The sequence below is a fragment of the Triturus cristatus genome, chromosome 2_1 (assembly GCF_964204655.1).
Source record: "Triturus cristatus chromosome 2_1, aTriCri1.1, whole genome shotgun sequence".
NCBI lineage: Eukaryota > Metazoa > Chordata > Amphibia > Caudata > Salamandridae > Triturus > Triturus cristatus.
The window spans coordinates 428,080,461-428,103,853 of NC_140581.1; the positions used below are offsets into that span (position 1 = coordinate 428,080,461).

The window sequence follows — 23,393 nt, forward strand, 5'->3', positions numbered from 1 at the left end:
TCAGACCTGCTGCTTGGACTACTATTGTTTGAAATACATGATGTTCATGTGGAGTGCTGGATCATAGTGTTTTGCTTAGGATTTAGGGTATGTTGTTATGTGGGCCTAACTGGGTGCCTGTAGTTGGCCAATGCTTCAACTGATCTTCCTGAACTTGTAACTTTTTTCTGGTCTGGCACGAACGGATAACAGACCCCCACCCCCTTCAGCGACACCATAGCAGACTTCATCACTCACCACGCTCTCATCTCAATGGACTACATCCTCCTCGGTGACCTTGAAGACCACAGCACCTCATCCCTACTGGAGAATCTCTCCACCATCGGACTCAAACAACTGGTCACCACGCCAACCCACTCGGCAGGGCACACGCTTGACCCCATGTTCTCTGCAACCAACAACATCTCCATCAGCCACACCCTGAGCCACACTGGACCAGCCACCACTGCGTCCACTTCTCCTTTATCAATACCATCGTACACCACCACACCTACCGCGACCCTCACAGAAACTGGAACAAGGTCACCAAAGACCATCTCACTCACCACCGCAGCATGCAACCTCCGCCACTGGATCTCATACTGCGCTAACACACTGGCCCCCCTCAAGAAACTCTCAGGCAAACAACCCTCCAAGAAGGCCAGCTTGTTCTCCTCCTCCGCCCTCCAGTAGTCCAGGCAAACTTGCAGGAGGCTTGAGAAAAGATGGAGGTGCAGCGAGATCACGCCAGACCACGCAGCCTTCAAATTCGCCATCACTGCCTCCTCAGAACAACAAAGACAACCATCAAGAACGCATCAACACCAATGCACGCAACAGCAAAGAACTCTTCGCCATAGTCAAAGAATTCACCACACCCAGCACAGAGAAAGCAGACATCCCCCCCCTCCATCCCAAGACCTCTGTGCCATTCTTGCCACCTTCTTCTACTGCAAGGTCAAGGAGATCTACAACAGCTTCACAACCCAAGAACCACCCACCCCACCTGCACCCACCGCATCCAATGGATCCAGCCCCCAGCTGACCTTGAACCACTGGACTACCCTCAGCTCTGACAACACCCTCAGGATCAAATAGGGCATCCACCCCGTAGCCCCCTCAGATCCCTGACCTCACCACATCTTTAACAGAGCAGCCATCTCCATCGCTCCCAAAGTCTGTCGCACCATCAACTGCGCCATCGAATCCACAACTTTCCCAGAAGACTGGAAACAAGCAGAGATCAACGCCCTGCTTAAGAAACCTTCTGCTAACCTGACCGACCTCAAGAACAACAGACCCATCCCTCTGCTCCCCTTACCAGCCAAAGTCATTGAGAGAGGAGTTGGCCTAACGGCTAGGGCGCTCGACTTCGGACCTGGGGAACTGGGTTCGAGTCTCGGTAAAGACGCTGAACATCTCGTGATTCTGGGCAAATCACTTAATCTCCCCGTGCCTAATAAAAAATGAATGTGTGTCCTCATGTAACGTAACTGGTGCTATGTAAAGCGCTCTGATACCTGATTGGATTCGGGTCACGTTCGCGCTATATAAAACTCTGCAAAAAAAAGCCATCAACGCCCAACTCTGAGTTCGCTGAAAGAAAAATATCCTGGACATCTGTGAATCGGGCTCCAGGTGCAACCACAACACTGAGACTGCTCTCCTAGCCGCTACAAATGACATCTGCACCCTCCTCGACTGAGGCGAGACTGCAGCCCTTATCCTCCTGCATCTCTCAGCTGCCTTCGACAGTCTCCCACCACACCCTCTGTGCAAGACTCCATGACACTGTCATCCATGGCAAAGCCCTCAAATGGATGCCCTCCTTCCTCAACTGCCGAAAGCAGACAGTCAGACTTCCTCAGGTTTGCAGGGGATTCTGGGTAGAAAAATGTTGAGTGATCCACATGTCATACCTCCTTGGACTCCCCCAGGTAGCTAGTTGTGGAAATATCTGGGTTTGGTGAGTTTCCCTTGATGGCAACCGAGCCCGGGGTCAAAAGCGCAAGTGGACCCCCCTTGCAAAACCAGGTTGTTTTGTAATAGGTAATTTTTTTTTTTGTATATCTTTTTATTGAGTTCAATAATAATCATATATGCAACACCGAGTAGTAGATAGTACAGTTACTCATACATTTGTATATTATGCAGGGGTCAGCAAAGCATATACATTAATCAATTACATCTCTGTTCTCTTTTCTACGCGTTTCCAACTCAATCATTGGGGATATACATATGTCTTCACGATATACATTCCATTTGGACTATTTCCTGTCCCATTTTGTGGGGCACCCCCAGGTTATTAGTGCTTCCTTCTCTGCTATCATGCACTTGTCTAATTCTTTCGCCCAGACCAGAGTGGAAGGTGGAGCCGCCCCCCCCCCACATTCTCGCCAGTTCCCGCTTGATAAGTGTGTACCCAAGCGTCACCAGATGTTGTTCAATTTCAGTAGGATCAGTCGCCGCCCAGATATTTAGTAGTCCCAGCTGTGGTGTAAGTCACCTCTTTTCCCAGTGTGGTCTGAATGTAATTTGTGGCCTCCTCCCATGTAATAGGTAATTTTGCTGTCTCCGCAATACGTTTTGTGCCCTTCCCTGCCACGGGCACTTAGTCCATCCGCACAAGTGAGGTACCATTTTTATCGGTAGACTTTGGGGGAATGCTGGCGGGGGTAGAAGTATGTGGATCCACGCAGATTCCGGAACTTTCCATCATAGAAATGTGAGGAAAATTGTTTTTAGCTAAATTTGAGGTTTGCAGGGGATTCTGGGTAGGAAAAGTTTGGGGGAATCCACACAAGCCATACCTCCCTGGACTCTGCTGGATGTCTAGATTTTAGAAATGTCTGGGTTTGGTAAGTTTCCCTAGATGGCCGTGGAGCCTGGGCCCAAAAACCCAGGTGTCCCCCCTTGCAAAACCAGGTTGTTTAGTGAGAGGTAAGTTGGATGTCTCCTCAATACGTTTTGGGCCCTTCCCTGCTGAGGGCACTTGGCCCACCCACACAAGTGAGTTACCATTTTTTGGGATAGACCTGGGGGAACGCTGGGTGGTCGTACATTTTGTCAGTCCAGTGATCCCACAACTTACCTACACAGAAACATGAGAAAATTGTGCATTTTTTTTCCTGCTAAATTTGAGGTTTACAGTAGATTCCAGGTAGGAAAATGTTGGGGGGTCCCCGCAAGCCATACCTCCCTGGACTCTCCAGGGTGTCTAGTTCTCAGAAATGTCTGGGTTTCGTAGGTTTCCCTACATGGCCGCTGAGCCCAGCACCAGAAACACAGGTGACTCCTCCGCAAAACCAGGTATTTTTGCAATTGATAATTTTTATGTCTCTGCAATGCGTTTTGGGCACTTCCCTGCTGCAGTCACTTGGCCCACCCACACAAGTGAGTTACCATTTTTATCGGGAAACCCAGGGGAACCCCGGGTGGTAGAAAATTGCTGCTCGACTGGCCCTGGGAAAGGGGGGCGTGCTAGTAAAAAGCACACATGCTCTCCCTGGTTTCTGGTGGTTTTGGGCAGCCCCCACCCCTAAATACATAAAGAAAATCCCTGGTGCCTAGTGTACTTTCTGCCTACCCTGAGGGCAGATCAGGGGCTGTTGCCCCCTCTGCCTCCCAGTATAGGCAGACAGGGTGTGGCATTTTTTTGGGGGTGGGTAGAGGCATTGACATGCCCATTTTCAGCAGCCCCCACCCCTAAATACTTAAACAAATCCCTGGTGCCTAGTGTGCTTTCTGCCCCCACCAGGGGCAGATTGGGGTCTATTGCCCCATCTAGCTCCCGGGGGGGCAGAAAGACTGTGGAATATTGCGGGTGAGGTGGGGGCATTGGCATGACCATCTCGGGCAGCCCCCGACCCCTAAATATGCCCTAAAAATAAATCTCTGGTGCCTAGTGTGCAGATTGTGGGCTATACAGCCGACCTGCCCCCCAGGGGGCAGATAGACTGAATATGTCACAAATGAATTGAGGGGAGGAAGGGCTCTTGCCCAAGGGTCCGCTCAGCCATCCCCGGTGTTCAGTGGGTGGGTCCCTGCTTGGGAATCATCCTCCTGAGGCGATCCCCAAGCAGGGATCGACTAAGGAGGGGTACCATTGGAAAGGGGAGATTCTCCCCTTTCCAATGATATCTCTCCTGTCTATCTACATGCTCGGGCCTGAGATAGCCCCACGAGCACCTAGAAAGTGAAACTGAAATAAGCCTCATGGATCATTTCAGTTTCATTTTCACGGAAATGACGAAAGCGTGATGGGGGTGCTGTTCGTCATTTCGGGGGAAACCAACTAAACGGCCTCAGGAGCTAGGGAAGCTCTTCCCCAGATCCTGAGGCTGTTTAGGGGTAAAGGAAATCCCTCAGATGCCCGCACCAGAGAGATTTCCTTTGCCATGCTGTCGGACATGCAGGAGCCGTCTGACGCACATGAGCACTTTTGCGTCGGACGGCTCCCGACGCATGCAAAGGGTTAATAGACTTCCAGTAGGACGGCCAAAGTAGTTTGTTTTAGTGGCGCTTTATCTATTTCATGATATCCCGTGATTGACTGTGGTTTCATTGCACAAGTTTCTTGTGTACAAACGGTCACCATTTTGTATAAATTTAAGTGCTGCAGATTGGTGATAGATATGTCCTGCTCCAGCAACATTCCAGGATATTATTTTATGTCCCTGCTTAATTGGCTGCACTCCCTCAATGTGCCTCTGATGTTTGTTAGGAATAGTTTGCATTTCTTATGTTTAATATGGAAGCAATTCAGCCTAGTCTTAACCTTTGTTTGCCGGGTCAAATGTGAAAATGGTCTGGCTAGTTTGTTGGTTCCGGTTACGATTAAGATGAATCGTGAGATGATGCTTCATTATTGGGTCGGTTATACCATTTGTACCCTTTAATGTACTTTTGGTTGCGAAATTTGGACGATAATGTGGTCTAATGTTGTTCAATATATGGGGGTATCTCTTTCGCTGCTTGATTCTAAAATCAATCCCCATTGCGCGAATGCTGATTTTTCATTTAGAACTTGATTCACATTCATATTGGTTCTCCAGGTGACTATGGTAGATCTGTGTTTGGAAGAGTGGGCAATTTCAAATTCAGCTTTGATAATGTCCTTTGATCTATAGTGGTGTAAAGACGTGATACTTTGCATTAGGTGAACTAAGTTTGTCTGTTTAACCTTTCACTACTTCCTACAGATGTATAATTGGGGGTAAAGATAGTTTGATAGTACACCGAGCTCATCAGAACAATTTGTGACTCCCTCCTTGGGTGGTACCTATCCATCCATTCATGTTAATCCTACTACTAGTTGATGGTTGTATGATGTTGTGGTTCGGTTGATTCCCAATCATAATTTCTTCAGTTCATTCCCCTTTTTGTTGGACCTCATATTATGACTCCCACATTGTCTGTTAGCTGTGTAGATGCAAGTCGCTTGAGACCCCCGTTCTGCCTTCCATTGGGCCAGGGATTGTGCAATTACCCATCTTCAAGATTTGCTTCTATTGTAAATTTACTGCTGTAGTTTCCATTGGGGATCCATTTGCCTTATTTTACTCATTATCTCTGTCCAGCCGCATAAAGGGTGGGCTGCTCAGTCGACTATGAGATGTACCCCATTGTGGTATGCACTCTTTTGATACCTCGTTAGGCAATGGTTCAATAATTATATCAATGGGAGACTCTCTGATAGAGTTGTTTGTTGCTAGTGATTCTCTTTTTAGATGCTGGATCTGTTTTATATTAACTTATGTGTTTCCCATTGAGGATCCATTACTCTTACTTGACTCATTAGCTTTGTCCGCCCGCTTGAACCGTGGGCTGCTCAATCAACTGAGATGTGCCCCGATATGGTATGCACTCTTTTGCTAACTTGTTAGTCAATGGTTTATTAATTGTGTGAAACGAAGATTCTTTAGATCTCCTGTTCTTTGCTAGTAATTCACTTTTTGGTTGGAAGCTCAGTTTTTACTGACATATCGGTAAGAGTTTAGTTTGTACAGCAAGTTTGTGTGTTCCCTTATTTCTGTTCTTGATGATGGAGTCCCAGCATGCCGATCTAATTTTTTTCTTTTATCTTTTCTCTTCTTGTTAGTGCCTTGTATTCTTACTGAATTTGCTGTTCATCCGGTTAAATATTTGAGTGGAAGTCTGCTGGCTCCTCCAAAGCAGCTCCACAGGTGTTACTTTGCCTAGCCTGAGCCATCTGCCCCAGGAGATACCAGCTTCTGTTGGCTCCTGATTCATGGATGTTTCCCTTCACTACTGTGCTTGCTGTATTGTTGCCGCCAGGTGATTTGATCAGTGGCAACAGCTAGGCCGAAGACTCCCTATCTTTTGGTTTTTTTTCATTTGATAGCTTTAGGTTGTTCACAAGTTGTCAGTAATTCCAGAACATTAAAATGTTTATCTACAATTTGAGAGCAAGACCAGGTTTTTCAACCCTTCAGAGCATTTGAATTGTTTTAATTGAACTTCTAGACTGTTGACTTTTGTGTCTGTGCTAGTTATGGCAGTAGCCAATGACTGCATCAGATCAATCTGAAGTTCCAGTTTATGGGATTGCCATGTTGATGCATTAGTTGCTGCCATTATGTTGATGCATTAGTTGCAGCCATTAAAGTGGTGTTAATTGATCAAATGTGGTGTTGGTTGATGATTTACAGGTACTTTTATGTGTGCCAAATGTGTCATTAGTTCTAAAGGGTATTTGTTTGATTTCTTCTACCAGTTTTGCATCTGAATCATTGAGGAGGAAACAAGCTACATTTCCAGGCTGGTCTGCTCTCTTTGCTTCGGCCTGGAAGGGCATTGCAGCTGTAGTTTCTCCAAAGTGTGGATCTTCTTCCACCTTTACCTCAGCACCTTACATGAATCATGGATTTGCGTCACAGTCTCTATGGTACGATGTTTCATCGCTTGTGTTGAGGTGATTTCTGTTGTAAATAATGAAGTGTGCTTTGTTGAAGTGTGGTGCGTCTGATTTACAGTTAGAGATTTCCGCCCTCATTTCGGCCTATTTCCACTTGCATTCAGTTTACAACTATTTGATTAGAACTGGAATCTTCCATTAGGTTAGATGACTTAAGAGGTTTTTTGTCCGATGTGGGTGTAGAAGACGTATCCCAAGCTGACTTTCATGTGCGCATAATGTACTTTCTGATTGTCGTAGTGGCTGCCTTGGTGTTATCATGTTTGTGTGTGGCGTCCTTACTCATGTTTGTGTGTGGCGTCCTTACTGGTCATCAGTGGTGGAGTGGAGAAAAGATTCATGGTTAGTGTCTTCCCATCTGACCTATGCAAGCCTAGTGGACCGGTTTTAATTGTATACCTTTTTCTCTGAGCTGGTGTGTTGCAAAGTGAAAATTCTATGTGATAACTTCCCTGGGTCAGAAAGCTGTACTCGAGGGTCTCTGGTTTCTCAATGTGCTTAGTGGCCTCCCAATCATAGGCATCAACGGTAAGGGTACAAGCCTCCTCCCAGAGGCCCCTCAATAATTCTATGATCCTGTGGTACTACAATGCCAAATGTGAGAGGTGTGCTTGGCATGGGTTGGTTGTATGGTTCCTGGAGTGATCGCAGGTGATTATTATTCAAACCACCCCGCTTGTGTATATTTGTTTTATACACAACGCTTGTTGCTTGAGTGTGTGCTGCCGCCCTCTCCTGGCCCCTTTTCAAAGCGCAAGTCTGTCACATAATTTTCTCTGATCGTGAGGTGGGGTGTCAGATACTGTGGGCTCTTATTATGAAGGCGAGGCGGATGTTCAATGTGGAGGGCACGAGCTCAGCACAGACGGAAGATCACAGAGCGAAAACAGAGCAAGTGTACCAGGAGGCACTTAAACGGCTGCTGCTTCTAGGGGCCCACACATTTCCTGTCTAGGGGCCCAAAGCCCAGATCTAAAGCTGCACAGACACTGATGAGTTGTGGGCCACACCCCCTGAGCATTCGGGTGCTATCTCCAGCGAAATTCCCAATTTTGTAGAATGTTTCTCAGCAAAAGTACACTCTTTGGTAACAAGTTTTGTAGGAAGTTTAACAGAGAACTTAAAATGCAAAGGTGCTGTGGTGAAAATCGAGAAGGAGGGTCAGTTTGGAGCATCAGTTTCTAAACTGGCCCCTTCGGCGCCCCAGCCGGTCCTACCCGTTGGCGCCCAGCGCACTGTCTGACCTGCCCCTCACCTGCTCGCCAGCCCCGGTTCCAATCCGGCTCTAGCCCCAGGTGGTACTTTCTGATCCGAGCAGACCCCGCGCACCTCCGCGCGCCTCCCCTGCAGGCACAGTTATATAGTGTGCACGGGTGGGTCAGGCCCACCTAGACAGGAGCCTTGGTTGGCCCTTGCAGTGAGGCCATGAAGGCCAATAGAAAATGGGCACTTTAATTTAAAACGTTCCTCCGAACGTCGTTTTTCTTCCTATTCTGGGAGATGCGTGATTGGGGATGGCTGTGAGAGAGCCCAGGCCCAATCACCCAACTCCTTTTAGGAAGGTGGGCTGTGTCGTGCAAGTACAATAGGGGCTTGGCGAAGCGAACACATTCTTTATTTGACACGAGTAACTTTTGCCTACCATCCTGTGCTGCGTGGATATTTCCATATCTGTTCAGCTCGCTTCTATTAAAGGAAAAGCATGATGGATGACAAAATGTTGGGGCTGTGAAAAGTACTGGCCAAGCATCAAATCTTTTGGACTATACAAATTGGATACCTTTTCAGATGCTTTGTGTTATTCCACTGGTTAAATGCCTGCATGAGGGTTCTACAGTACTCTGCCTGTTTTTCGGTTTCCTTCATGAGACATGAGCTGTTGTCTGGGTTAAATTCTAGTGTGCTGCCTCCATCTTTGATGATCGCAAAATAAATAAATATATAATGTAACTATTTATTATGACTTCTGCTAGTATTGAACCAACAAATTTTTTAGATCTTTGTATCTTGATATTGCTTTTATGTGAAAAAGAGTTACATAACAGAAATGATTTGCTGATTATTTTCAATACATCCCTTTCACCTTAATGAATAATTTTGCAAAAAGGGTAATCCAGAATGAATCCTTTCCCTACAGTTAGGAACTGCCTTCTGCTGAATCTGATCACAATCAATAGTTTGAGTTGGGTCTGTATAAAATACATGGATCTAGTGGTGACCCATACACTGTTAATTCAATCATAAAGAATTTAGACATAAAGAATTTAGACACTATTTCAGAATCCTAGAAACCAAGTCTTTTTTGATTTCATAAATATATGAAGCCGCTCTCTTACATATTGAGAACCGTGAGTGTTGGCTTTTAGGTCTAGGCGGATGTGTCATGTGGTCACATTAGGCCCGGGCAGGAACATCACCATTTCACATGCTCACATTTAAATTTAACATCTTTTCTTGATGTTGACATTTGATACCCATTTGTTTGTGTGCTTGTATGGATAAAGCTCCATGAAATAACTATACGTACATTTACACATCTTCGTATGCATATTATCAGAGCCTTGAACATTCTGAACAAAAACTACAGTTCACTGCACAAAACGTTGTTTGTTATTGTTCACTCGGTAACAGCTTTGTAAGGATAGAATCAATAATGACCGCCTGAGTGGGACTTCAGCATGGTAACAGGCATGAGGTTTATTATATAAATGACATCACTCTTTTGTTTAGTTAGAGGAGCCTTTTCCAGACACTGTCAAGGTCGCCCCATGCCAGATTTCTGGCCCAGCTGAATCCTGTTCACCTCCTGTGAAGAATGGTGATCAGCTTTACACCAAGATGGGCTCCCAGATTAAACATACCCACAGGCAGCTGGGGAGTTAGAAAACCCTACAGGAATTTTGGCAGATTCACCCACTCTAAGCACTCTAGGATAGGAAGCACTAGGTAGGAGCATAACTATCACTATGTGTATGCCAAGCATATATTCTATGTAACGGCACAATGGTTGAATTGTTCATCTTCTTTACTGTTGTCATGAGGATTACTCATTTTTTCCTTTCTATTGATTACTGCAGCACACATATTTTAGACAAGAATCTTATTGCTTCAATAAATATTGAAATGCCAATTTGAGTATTTTCTTCTATCTATCTTTGGGCATGCATGTTGCCAAATGAAAGGGTTCTAGATCTTTTTCCACAATTTCCTTAAGGAATCAGGGTTGTCATGTTCTGAGGTTGCACATATCACCTGTCACCTTCTTAGGTTAGGGGTAAAGATGGTGCACTGTGAGCTAGCCACGACTCAAGCCAACAAATCCTGATGGTGTTGGTAGAATCAGTCTTGCACAGTTTTGACGATGATGTTGTCCAACAAATGCACAGTATTCATGCGAAAGTATGAACCATACAACAGATAATATTCCATAACAGCTCATCGGTATTATAAAAGAATCTTAACTGGACATTCTCCAGATAATCAAAAATAAATGTTGATTGTATGTCCAAAAATGAAAGTCAAGATGCTGTAAGTCAGTCAGAAAATATTTATTTGGTTTATAATAAACCATACAAAAGTACATAAAAAAAGGAAGATTTATCCATCAAAAATTAAAACTTAGACACAACTTCATCGAACATGAGCTCAAATACTGGACCCAGTATACATATTAAAAATCCATCCATGTGCAGGAAAATCCATAAACAATTTTAGCATTTTGAAATTCTAAATTTAATGGTTACAATAATTAAAATACAATAAAAAGCTGAATTTCATCTAGGTCCAATCCTAAAGTGTCAAAGTGCATAGTAAAATACAGACATAAAACATAATTAAGAATACCTAGTTAGGTCAGTCACAGATCTTCAGTGTTTATCTGCCATAATCAGCTTAGGAATAAAGTGCAATAGCTAAAACATAACTACAGAGTTCAAATACTATACAGAATTTCATGAACTAGAATTACTTGCCAGCCACGTTTCTTAGGCCGAGGACAGCCAAAATACATTTGTGTACAATTAAGAAGACCAATTCAGTCGGTAAAAGTTGCAGGTAACAGGCCAGGTTTGCATTTTCTTATATTAAGAAACTTTAAGGGCACCAAAACATTTTCCTTCAAGTTGTATAGAGGTTACAGAAGAAAATGAAATACAACCTAGATTGTGGAGACTCTGAATCATATGGGCAAGTTACTCGGTCCGACACTCAATACATCGCTCTAGATGCTGTACTTCATGTTGATGTTACTATGGCTACTAAACCACAAATAATGTGTTCAATGCAGCTGGAGTTTTGTTGTCAATCTGTTTTCCAATAAAAGACTGGAAGACGGTAGTTCTAGTATTCCTTACTGCACAGTTGGATTAGTGTAGCTTCTTATATGAAGACAATAGCTATGATTTGTATGAAGTACAGACTTCACACGTTACAGCTCTACTTCTCACAGCAGGCTCTAAAAAAAGTTGGCAGTGTAAGATAACACTTTTTGTGAGATGCATGAGCTCCCAATAAAGCATCACTGTCAACAAGTTTATTATATTGTATTAATAGTTTGTAAGTATATAGGTTGTCTTTTGCCTATTTGTTTACCTTCATTTTTTTAAGTTATCTCGAGTGGATAGCGTTGTCTCCTTGTCTCTCACACTAGTGTTTCATGCTTACTAGTTGAATTGGTGTTCATGGATCATGAGGTTGGCGCTCAAGAAATTATCTTGTAGACTGATGTCAATGGTCCACTTTGCAGATTCTACTTTGGATTGTGGAAACACACTGGGATATTTGGGGATCACCATTATATTTCCTGGTTGAATGCTTTAGTGAAGAGCACAGCTGTCAGCTCTATCCTCATAGTAAGTAGGTTGTTCACATATATTCATGGATTGCTGAGGATGTTCTGAGATGATTTCTGTGAGACCTGTAAAAGTATTGACATTAGAACTGAACAAGGTAGTGGATCTGTTTATCATTTAGAAAGGACCTTAAAATATTACATATGCTGGACCTATTCTATTGTTGATCATAATCTTTCAACCCCTATGCCCTTGAGTTATTTCTAATAATTAATCATCCCGGGCAGCAGCTTTCTCAAATTAGCAACATGAAGTTGTGCACAATTTTATATATAATAAATATATAGGCTTAAGACAGCCTTAAATGATGCATGTCCACTTCACAAATACATGGTATACTCTAGCATTAGAAAGAGTTTACCTGCTGAACCCCAAAACGACTATTCTAATCCCAAGCAGCACTAAAAATGGTGATTCTCCAAACAGAGTGTAATGAGAATCAAGATTTCATTAAAGACGCGCAGGCTAACATTATGCATTATATCTTTTAATGCCACTCCTGTTGCCTTTATTTCTTGCACAGGTGATTAAAAAGTCTCCTTCCTCACCCGCGCACAACCAAATGCAATCTTTAATTTTTTAAACACCTCGCTCGAGCGCATGCACTATCCGTTGCCTTGGCAACTTGTCACCACACATCTAACGAGTCTCGTGCATACACGCGCAACTCCTACTGCCTCATCAGAGACTCATCCGGCCTTCAATCTGTTTCCTAGCAAACCCACACGCTATAGAAGTTGCGCGTCTCGCGCTTAAGCCACGATCACTCAACCATTTAACTGAAAAACCGCTCGAATTTGTCTATCCTTCATAAACGGTAAACTTTTCACAAAATCTCATTAATTCATATTCACGAACGAACTCCAAAAACTCTTTCTACCCTTTTTTCCCCTCGTTTTCTTCTTCTTTTTTTTTATTTTAAATACAGCATTAAAGAATCTCTACACTCACAACAACTAAACTCTGCCTCTTCTTCCATAAATTAGAAGATTTGGCACAAATACATTCATTCTTCATCATTTCAAAACATTTAGTCTCCCATACAACAATATGTTTAATATGTTACAAAGGTACTTATCTCTCCTGGCGCAGCAATTAATAGATGAAGAATGTTCGGTTTCATCAACATTAATGGACTAGTGAGTTCTGATTCTAGTGTTTTTTCTTATTGTTGTAATGTTCTTTAAAGGTGCTGCACAGGAGTGGCATTAAAAGCTATGATGCATAATGGTAGCCTCCGGTCTTGAAATGAAATCATAATGAGATACTGTAAATGCTCAGAGGGCAGGAAGATGCGGAGACTGTCCAGGAAGATGCGGAGACTGTCGTCTTTCTGTAGATCTTGGTCTAACAAGCATTGCCACCAGTGGGCGTGCTGTATTTATTCCTTGGAAGGTGTTTCTCGTGTCATGATTTCATGAGTTAGCTCTGTGTGCCCAATGGAGGTGTGAGCCCTAAGATAGCTGTCTAATGATGACATCTGGAGCCTCCATAATGAAGGAATAACATTACATGATTTCAGCCCCAGCTATCAAATCAGTGACTATGCAATAAAGTGTAAATGGAAATATTTCCGCAGCGGGTATTCATTTTACTTGCGCTGTCAATGTAAAATGAAATTATACCCAGACTGATCTGAATGCATGGTAATATCACCGTGCCACTAATAAAATTAAGAAATGTTGTCTTTGACAGGGAGGTACCTTCTTCCAAGTGGTCAGCAGCCATGGCTAGTCTCATCCGAGACCTCCAACCTGTTACGCATGCGCAGCCAGACCCTGGGGCAGTCGGCGCCATCGCTCACGGCGAGTCTGGTGAGTAGCACAAAGAAGGGGGAAGCTTCCTTGCTACGGTGGTCTCACGACGCTAGGACGCTGCACATGATTGGGAAAGGTGGCCAAAGTGACATCAATAAAGTAAGATTAACAAATTATCCAAAGTAACAAGAATACAGTCACCTGTTTGACTCTAGTTTCAGTTGCATTTGTGGGGCGTGTAAACTCAGGCATGTTTGGGGTTTACAGAATTGTGGAACAATTGTAAAATCACCACAGAGAGTTTGAAACAATGGAAATACGTAAACATGTATAAAGGCTTTTAGGATGGCTCAGGTTGTCACTGCACACAACGGGTAGAAGTACAGACACCAGAAAGCCCACCTTCTCCATGGTTTTCGTGTCAGGGGGACACAGTCTAGCCAAACACCTGTTTCTACAGCCCTTCAGAGATGAAAAGCAGATGCACTAATTCTTCCGTGATTAATATGTTGTTATCCTCGCCCTCTATTATTCGCTGAAATTGACTTAGAGACCATTTTCCACTCGTTTACCCTCGTTTTTAAGTTGGGTTGATTTGTACAGCGCAATTAGGAGCAATTAACGTCATTAGCTGAGAGCATTAACGTGTGATTTGTTGTTCTACAAATAAACTTGGATTTATTCAAAGAGCAACAATGAAATGATTGTCTACGGGTAGCAGCACTACTAGAAGAGGTAGTGTCTGAACCCAGGCATTGAAGGGTACATTGGACCCAATTGGACCCAATGACCTCTCATTGGGGGGGGGGGGGGCTCTGAGGTATATTTTACAAGACATTCTACATGAGAAAGTTTGACTTATACAAATTAAGAATTAAATCACACCTACCGGCAAAATAAATGTTAATCATGCACTTGGTGTCTGGCGCCCCGTGAACTAGGTTTTAAACTAAGAGCAGTATTAATCAAGACTCGTTTATTTTATTCATTTAGAAGTTTTATACAGCGCTCTTACCCCACAGCACATATTAGGACTTTATTTAGAACATAGTTGATCTTACATCAGATACAAGAAACCTGTCAGCAAATTGTTGAGTCTTTAAACACAGTTTGACACAGGTAGCCAGGTAGAGTTTGTAGACTTCTTTATTGGTTCCAAGTAAATAAGTACAACAGTCCATGTTCCAGCTGTCAGCCATTATTCCACCTCTTACACCAGCCCCACCAGGAGCAGCCTCCCTGCTGCTCAGCCCATCTCCAACTGTCTCCATTCATCCACACGGGCACCCAGGCATTCCATTCATCACAGTCACACCAACATGTCGTCACCATCTCACACTCTGGCTGAGCAGCTAGGAGACAGCTAGGATGGATTACATTCAAGGGAACTTAAGAGGCTATAACACAAATGAATTACTATTGCATTACCGATCTTACGAGTCATTCAGCAGGAAGCTGTAAACTAAATTGTGTTTGGAAGGAGTGACATTAGGTAAAGAAAAGGCAGAAGAGGTGGGGTTTTAGGTTTTGTCTAAAGTAGCAAAGACGCATTCGGGCAACCAAAGAAGAGAAAGTGTCTTATTGGTGGGATTATTTGAAGAGGGCTAGTTGACGTTGAGTCAATATTTAAAGAACCATTGCTGAGGTAAGCCATGAGAGTAAAAAGTGGCATTTGAAACAAACTGGAGTGACATTTGCAGGTTTATAGCAAGAGTGTATGTGGCTCGGCAGAGGAAAGCAGGAAAGGTTTCATTAGTGCAAAGACATTAGCGTCAGCTGCAACAACTCTGTGAACTAATAACACAAACACTTTTGGGTGTGTCAGCCAATGAAGAAGCAGTGAAAGGGGGGACTGTGGCTGTAGGCAGCGGGGTTGCCCAGTGAAGCAATTTCTCCCACCACCACTGTGTAAACACTTTTTCTCTAAGAGAGCCTCGACTACTCCCTAGTACGGAAGGCAACTTCAGAGAATACAATGCTTGCATGACGAAACCACTCAGAAAAGCTACCACACCTATTTAGTTAAATCAAGAAGCATTTTATGATAAAATAAATCCAAAATGGCAAGAACCAAACAACTCACTGCAAAGTTTTAGCTTCTTAAAATGACAGTTCCATTCGCCACGGCTTGACCGTTCTGCATGGACAGTCATTGAAAGTTTCTGCGGGTCCCACAAGTGGACACTGGAGGCTGCTTCTCCCTCCAGTCACTCAACATGACTCCCAGCTCCAGGCAGCTTCTAGCCTTCTCAGATGCAGAAGGGCCTGGATGAGAATCAGTCGCCTTGTGCACACAGGCACAGTTCACAACTTCCAAACTTCAGATTGTGTGTGTGGCCGGTCTCTGGCTTCCATCTTCATGGCAGACGGTCTCCTTGGTCTTTGAGTCTGTCTGGGCAGTAGACTCTAGCTCGCTCTCTTTCAACTACAAGTACATTTCTTGGTGTTGAATCCAAAGTCCTTTCCTTCCTTTAAAAAGTCCTCTTTGTAGATGCCAGTTACAGAGATTGTAAGTTGGCCTTGCCACTCACTCTCCAGTTCCAAATATGAATCATTATTAAGTCCAATGTCCGACTAGTTACAATGCGCCAATGTGTGTGAGTCACAATAAGAGTTGTAAGGTGCTCTTGGTTAGTCCGGTTGAGCCAACCAGGGGATTAGCTAACACTTAAACCCCTTGTCGAACATAACTTACCAATCTTGATCGGTGTGGGTGACACTCTCACCCACAGTTCAGCAGACCTGGCTCACTTCCAAGTTCTGCACCACACAAGTTCATGGGTCTGGTAATCCTGTTCTTCTCAGATTTACCAGCAATATTATTCAATCCAATTCAATGCTTCTCTTTCAAACTCCATCAGATAGAGCACCCCGCAGGAGGGGGGCGCCCTCATTGTAATTACTCACACCTACAATATGTGACTGTCTCTGACTTATGTTGGAAAGCCTCTAAGGTGAATGGTCTGGTTACAGCTTTCAAAAGGTTACACTAGTAATGGTCAAAAACGGGGCTGCCTTTGTTTAGCCCATCTATGTTGCTTCCCTCCTATTGTGTACCCAGGCCGGTCTCACCTAAACTTCCTGATCTTCGGATTCAATAGTGGTCAGGCTGAAAATAGATTCCCCCACCCCCCCACCCCCTTTGTAGCCCAGCCTTGCTAATTCCTTTGAAGTTTCACTCCAGGGAATTCCTGTCCTTTATCCTCTCTGGCCTCAAGGAAGGTGGCGGTCATCCCTCTACTACCTTCCTCCTGCGGTTGCAGAACCATGTGAGGCTGTGCTAAGGGAAGAGGCCCATCTGCAGCCTCTACTGCAAAGAACAGGAAGGTTATGTGGATGAGAAACTGAATATAATCAGTTAATACACCATAAAGGAACACATGCACTGAGAAGCCAGTTAGTAGCTTCTCAGTGTGCAGCCAAAAGGCCCGCCGTTTTTACCAGAGAGAAGGGATGGGAATTTTGCGAAAAAAGGGTATTTTCAATAGTAATTAAAAGGATTATGTGGAAATGTGTGAAACTTGACCAGGAAAGAATAGAGTTGTGGAACCAATGTTTTGTAGCATCAGTACTCATAGGAGAAAGTGATAGGGGCCACAGAGCCACAAATGGGGGCAAGTGTAATGCTTTCATATTTACAGGAAATTAATGTTTCAGAGTTTCAAAAAAATATATAATGCAGTGGACTGGAGCCCTTTTGGACTTGAGTGAAGGAATGATTTTGTTATTTGCGTGAGTTCAGAGAAGATTTTGGTACCGTCCTATACACATGGACCACCAGAACCCCTCGAAAGTACTGGTAACAATTTCTACTGGGCAAGAAAAATAAAAAATATCTGCCACTGGGTGTGAGACACTGATATCAACTGTCACATGGTATAAGGAAATTGACATTCATTGTTAACATGCATAGAAAGTCTGGAAACAATGGAAGCTAGTAATGTCTGTTACTGGGCATGTGGAAAAAAATATATGTATTTACTGTCAGGGGGAAATTATCAAGGGCAGTCGTCATGGTGTGGGATGAATTGTAGAGGACCTGTCAAAAGATTGGGGAGACTAGGCTTTATGTAGACTGCTCCGAAAGGTAACTATTGATTCTTGAATTTCCGCAATGATCAGTCCTCTTATATTTTACCTTAAATGCATTTACTTTAGTCAGACGTCTACCTTCTAATTTTGTCATAAATCATCTAGAATATAGGAACATAATTAAACACTTTAGGAGGACTGGAGGGCTTTTTTCTTCTCAGAGACACAATGCACTGAAAAAGTTAACACAATCAGAACAAGCAAAACAGTCTGATCAAGCCCTTGTCTGAGTTATTGAGATACTTGAACAATCGGCATTGGGTATTTTGTGGCACAAAGAAATAGAGCAACACTATTCTTGTTTTATTATCATTATTTTTTAATGGTAGAAATCAGTCATTACATGCTTTACCATACTGCATTAATCATACCTCTAAACAAAACATAGTGAAGGCCCCTCTCCATAGAGCAACACTATTCTTGAAGAGACAAATTTGGTAGCGAGGAAGCCTATAATTAAATATTCTGCTGGTTACTTTTTTGCTGGATCTGCTCAAAAGTCTTTCTTATATCACTTTTAGTGTGGTGAACTACACAGTAGACCTGCTGAGAGGGCACAGTGACTTCCCCTGATTATATGTGAATGCTAACATATTGGCCACCCATTCATCATTGACTAAGGGTAGAAATAAGAGGGTTTTACATTAAGGACCATGATGTAAGGTATGGTAAACCAAAGCACAAATTCCACTCCTATTCAAAAACACAATTGTAAAATCTGAATTTTAGTGGAGAATGAGATTGTGGAAGTGGGGTTGGACAACAGCGAAGTGGAGAAACGGCCAGTTTCTGGCCTGTAAGCTGTGAACATATGATTAGTGATGCTAGTCTGAATAAATCTTACCTGCCGGTGCAAAGGAGTTTAAGACGTACCCAGTATTGGTCGCAAAAATGCTTAAATTAAGTCAATGGAAAAAATTATACACAAGAGAAGGAATGCTTTAGAACATGTAATCAGTGAAAAAAATGTATGGTGTGTGTGTTTGAATTCCAACTTCTAATTCATTTTTAATAATGTTGGACAGCTTGTGATGGGCAGAGATTCCTCCTGTATTATTTGTATATCCCTTTGTATTGTCTTTTGCCTCCTGCAAACTAGGGGTGTTGTCCTACTGGTCTTGTGGTTGGAGAAACAGGTCTACTGCAAGTGATGCTGGCCTTTGCATTTGATGTGCTAGGCTCTATCCCCACCACCCTTACTTCATGTCCTGCATGGACCAGAAATATCTTTACGTGTGGAATTAGGTTGTAAGGTCTGATATTTTGCCTTAGAAACGTTTAATTGAATAGTAGGCCCCATCATACATGCGCCCCCCTACAATCACACAGCCTGTCAGTGGTCTCCATTAAGTATGCATATATTTCTCTTCAACTTCCACAACTACTCGTTTTAGTTTGAAATTAGGTTTTAAAGTCTGACATTGTGTCTTAGAATCGTTTAATTGAATAGCAAGCCCTATCATACATACAACCCCCCAATAATGACACAGCCTGTCAGTGGTATCCATTTCTCTTCAACTACCACGACTACTTTTATTGTTATGAAGAAAATATAATTCAACACAGATGATGCAATATCAAAAAAGTATGTGTGTATACATAGATATAGATTGATATACATATAGATAAATATATAGATAGATAATAGTATGTAGTACAATATGATGGAATAAAATCTTATATACATAATATATGAATGAAAACAAGCACTTTAAGAGAAAACATATCAAAATAGGAAAGCTGTCATCAATATAAAAGCAATAAAAAGTCCATTTAGCAACGGAAGAGGATAGAAAGAGAAGAAATGACAGAGAAAATACAACTTCATACAATATTATTAACAAATTGATAGTAAATAGAATACAATGTGGAAGTTACTCCCAAACCCCTGTGTCAACTCCTGATCAAAACAGTCTTTCCCTCTAAGATGGGCCATGGTTTTATTTCTTAACGCTTTCCATGGTTCCTTAGGTAAGAAAAGACATATTGGCAATGAACACATTTTTTGTGACAATTACTTTTGTTTTGAATTTCGGTTTTCTCTAATTAAGGGGATGGCTGATTTCAACTTGATATATTCACTTCTCCTAATGTGTTATTTTCCTGAAACCCATTTTTTTTTTTGTAATTTATTTTTTACATCCATTCCTTGCCAGTACAACTCTGCAGGAGTCTGCCTTGGTTTCCGAATCTGTCTTACTTTGGTCAGTTTGGTACATGTGTATCGCAAGTCGATTTGGTGTCTGGTATGGTGACGAATGATTTGGGACTTGTATTTTGAAGAATATTTTATATGTTTTGTAGTCAAGGTATTAAGTAATTTGTCTTGTTAGAGTGATGATGATCTGGCTTCTGTTTGTCCGGTTAAACTGTTTGTTCCAACCCTGATTAATCCAGTCTTTTCACCACTTCTGTTCTCAGTTACTATGTGTGTATGCTGTGTTTCAGTACTACAAAGTTAGCTGAAAAGCAGCGAAGCTGCGTACAGAATAAAAACCAAGAGAGTGCACGTGTCATTTGCGGTGTAGTTGGTTTCTAGGAGTGAAACTGTGTGTGTATATCTACATGTATTTATGTATGTATATGATACTGATGTACCCGTTGTGCATCCTAAGGGTCTTTACAAGAGAATGAGAGCTTTTTCCCTTCACTGTACCCCCTATGTTTTCCCTTCTATAGTGCAGTTTCTTTGTTCCGCCACATTGACTTCTGGTTGAAGTGGCCACACTTCCAACTGAGGCTCCCCATGGGTCATGTTTTGATGAATCACCTGATTTGTATGGTGAATACAAGTGCAGATGGCACAGTGCACAATGAAGAAGCAATTAAGGGAAAAAGTGCACGTGGAAAGTAAACTATAACCCCAGCAAGTCGATGTACAGTTTTTTTAAAGCAAAGTCTTAGTTGGGGGAAAATAGTCAACAATTTAGGTCAATAGGCAAAGCATCCATAGGTCTTTTCAGGATGAAAGCTGTCTGGCTGAAGCCTATGTCAAAGAAAAAGCCAGCTTAGTTACCATTAAGGTGAGTGGCCCCAACCATGGGTGTCAGTACACGAAGAAGGAAGGAAAACCAATCATCCTCGTCAGAAACACGCAAGGGATCCAAAAGGTCTGATTGCGTAAAATCATTATGGCCTAAAATATAGGACAGGGAATTAGACATATTGGCCGCAAAGAACTCCAAAACTTTTTGTATGGACAGTGGAAAGGCTTTTTCACATTTAAACACAACCTGAATAAAGAGAGGGCGGAGTTGAGAGTCGGGGTAGGGCGAGAGTTATCTCCACATCCTAATGTAGACCCAGTTACATAAGAGAGGACGCTCCCAAGTCTGGAGATGGAAATATTTTTTTTATTATAACCGGCCTAGGGACACTCCCCATGGTGGGAGCCTCACCTAGCTGATAAGAGCGGCGTCGGTCTGCTTAGACGCAGCCCCAAGTCACAAAGAGAGGCCACTGGAGCTGTGCTCACCTGCTTAAATTTCACATGCTACATCATCTTTGTGTTCCCAGATTAAAACGTGTGTTGTGATAGCAGAGAGCTACTTCCACAAGGCTCAAATCTAAATTCTCCTGCCTCAGTTTCCTCTCATTTGTATTTGACCCTTAGCACCATAGTGCTGGTGGCTGAGCAGAGAACTCTACTAATAAAAGAAAACAACTCCATACCTGTTAAAAGAAGAACTTCTCCTGCTTGCCCAGGGTATTGAAAAGATGTGTCAGCCCACTGACTTGAGCCTTGATATCCAGCAATTTGCTTCATAACTAAGGCAGCCAGTTTCCTGGCCTTTTCTGCAGGGCTAATTGGATCCATCTGTGTCAGGGAAAGGGACTGCTGGAAGGAGCCTGCCCCAATGAGGTATGTGCTGAGAAGCTCAGACCAGAGGAAGCTGCTGACTCATGCAAACCCCGAAAGCCCTTTTAAATCAATGGTGAAGGCTTTCGACTGTGAGTTAGGTGTTTGCCTGTCTTAGAACAACGCCCCACTCACCTATGATTCTCTGGAAAGAACAGAAAGAAAGAACAGAGGCAACTACTAAGCCAAGAAGACAGATCAGTGGATCTCACTCTTAAGTATGTATGACGAGCGCTTTAAGGTTTCTTGTCTTTAGCGCACATTAGAGCAAGGTAACTGCATTCTGCCAGCCCTTCTGATCCTGTGGCTGGATAATTTCCTTTCAGTGAACAATCTCACTGCACTGCTGCCCTCAGAATGAACGTTACAGATACAAAAAGTATTTTCTCACGCTTTATTTTTATCCACGCCTTATTTTTATCCACGCCAGATGGTCTCACTTCTTTTTATCAATGTTGTTTTTGAGATCCCCTTTGATCTGTTGATTTTTTTTTTTTCTCGTACCATTTTAAAGTAATTTGTTTATCTTTTAAACATGGCTTGGGCATTTAAGTTTTCTATGTCTTAACTGTATTGTTTTTTTCCGATATTTTTTATTATACTTATTTATAGGACGCTAATGTGCGTAACACTGCACTGATTTTTACTAGGAATTACCTTGTCATTCTTGCCAAGCTACCAAAAGTGAGACAACACGCCTTAAGGGAAACCTTGGACTATGTGCAGTTAGCAGGCAATTCAGCTTCTCAAAACACTGCCCTCTTTTGCTTTCTCCTAGCTGTTGAATATGTGCCCTTTCTGCGACGTCACCCCAGATTTTTACCTTCTGTTGCTGAATTTGTTTTATGTTGGCAATAGTTTCCTGTGCCCTTTATTCCTGCTACCCAGTGGTAAAGTGTTTGTGCCCCCCCTTTCAAACATGTTAAAATTTGTATACACCTAATTGGCACGTCATTTACTTGTTAGCCCCTAGTATATGGTACTATCTGTACCCAGAGCCTGTAAAATAAATGTTACTAGTTGTCTGCAGCACACAGATAAATAATTCTTTTGCCAGGCCTAAACCTTCCTTTTTAATACACGTCACACATAAGGTAGGCCCTAAATGCCAATTGTGCAGGGTGTATGGTATTTTAAAAGAAGGACATGTATGCTTGATGTTTTATATGTCCTGTCAGTAAAAAAATCACTGTGGTGAGACTGACTCTTGCATAGGGTAAAACTGGTTTACACTATTACATTTAATAAGTGTTAAATCCAGTTTGGGAGTACCATATGGTAATAATACTTTACAATCCAACTTAATGGTCAAGTCAGATTTTATATTATTGTTTTGTAAATTACACTTTTAGAAAGTTGTCGTTTTCCTGCCTTATACCAAAAGGCTTTCTTGCTAGTGTCCAGCTGTCACCTGACCCTGATTGCTCCCCTGTGGCGAGATATGTATTGCTACCAGGCAACAGATAAAAGGGTAAGGGTGTGGGATAGGTGACTCTTTCCTTGACAAGATGGCCTGGGTGTTGTGCCCAGCCCCTTTTTGAACTTTTTGCCTACCTTGTCACTGGCATATGGAGCTCACACCTAGGCCTAAATCCCCTTTGTCTCTAGTCAGGCAAGCACCAAACTTGGTGGCGGTAGAGGAACTGACCAGAACTGGTTTGAGGGTGGGGCGGACAAAGACTTTCCCTCCACCTAATAGGCTGGTACTGGGCATAAAGGTGGACCCCACAGACCTCTCCTCAGAAAGACTGGCCTGCTATCTGAAGAACCTGAAGGAAGACTGGGCCTGCTTGCCTTGAACACAGGACCCTAGAAGTGACTACAAAGGTCCATTAACTGAGATCCACTTTGAGCTTCAGGGACACAAAAAACTTAGAGAAGCCTTTTTAGGTCAAGCCCAGCAACAGCGCACATGTGCT

The 23,393-nt window shown here is 42.8% G+C and overlaps 1 protein-coding gene across 5 annotated transcripts in view; it reads left to right on the plus strand.

Moving 5' to 3' along the window:
- MAST4 (microtubule associated serine/threonine kinase family member 4) overlaps positions 1–23,393 on the plus strand; it is a 1,731,733-nt gene that overhangs the window by 549,300 nt on the left and 1,159,040 nt on the right. For 3 of the 5 annotated variants that reach the window (XM_085631988.1, XM_085631979.1, XM_085632013.1), the window contains exon 3: positions 13,462–13,682. In XM_085631988.1, coding sequence (XP_085488114.1) covers positions 13,462–13,682 — 221 coding nt within the window. The remainder of the gene's footprint in view (positions 1–13,461; positions 13,683–23,393) is intronic. The other 2 variants (XM_085631996.1, XM_085632003.1) reach the window with 1 other exon arrangement.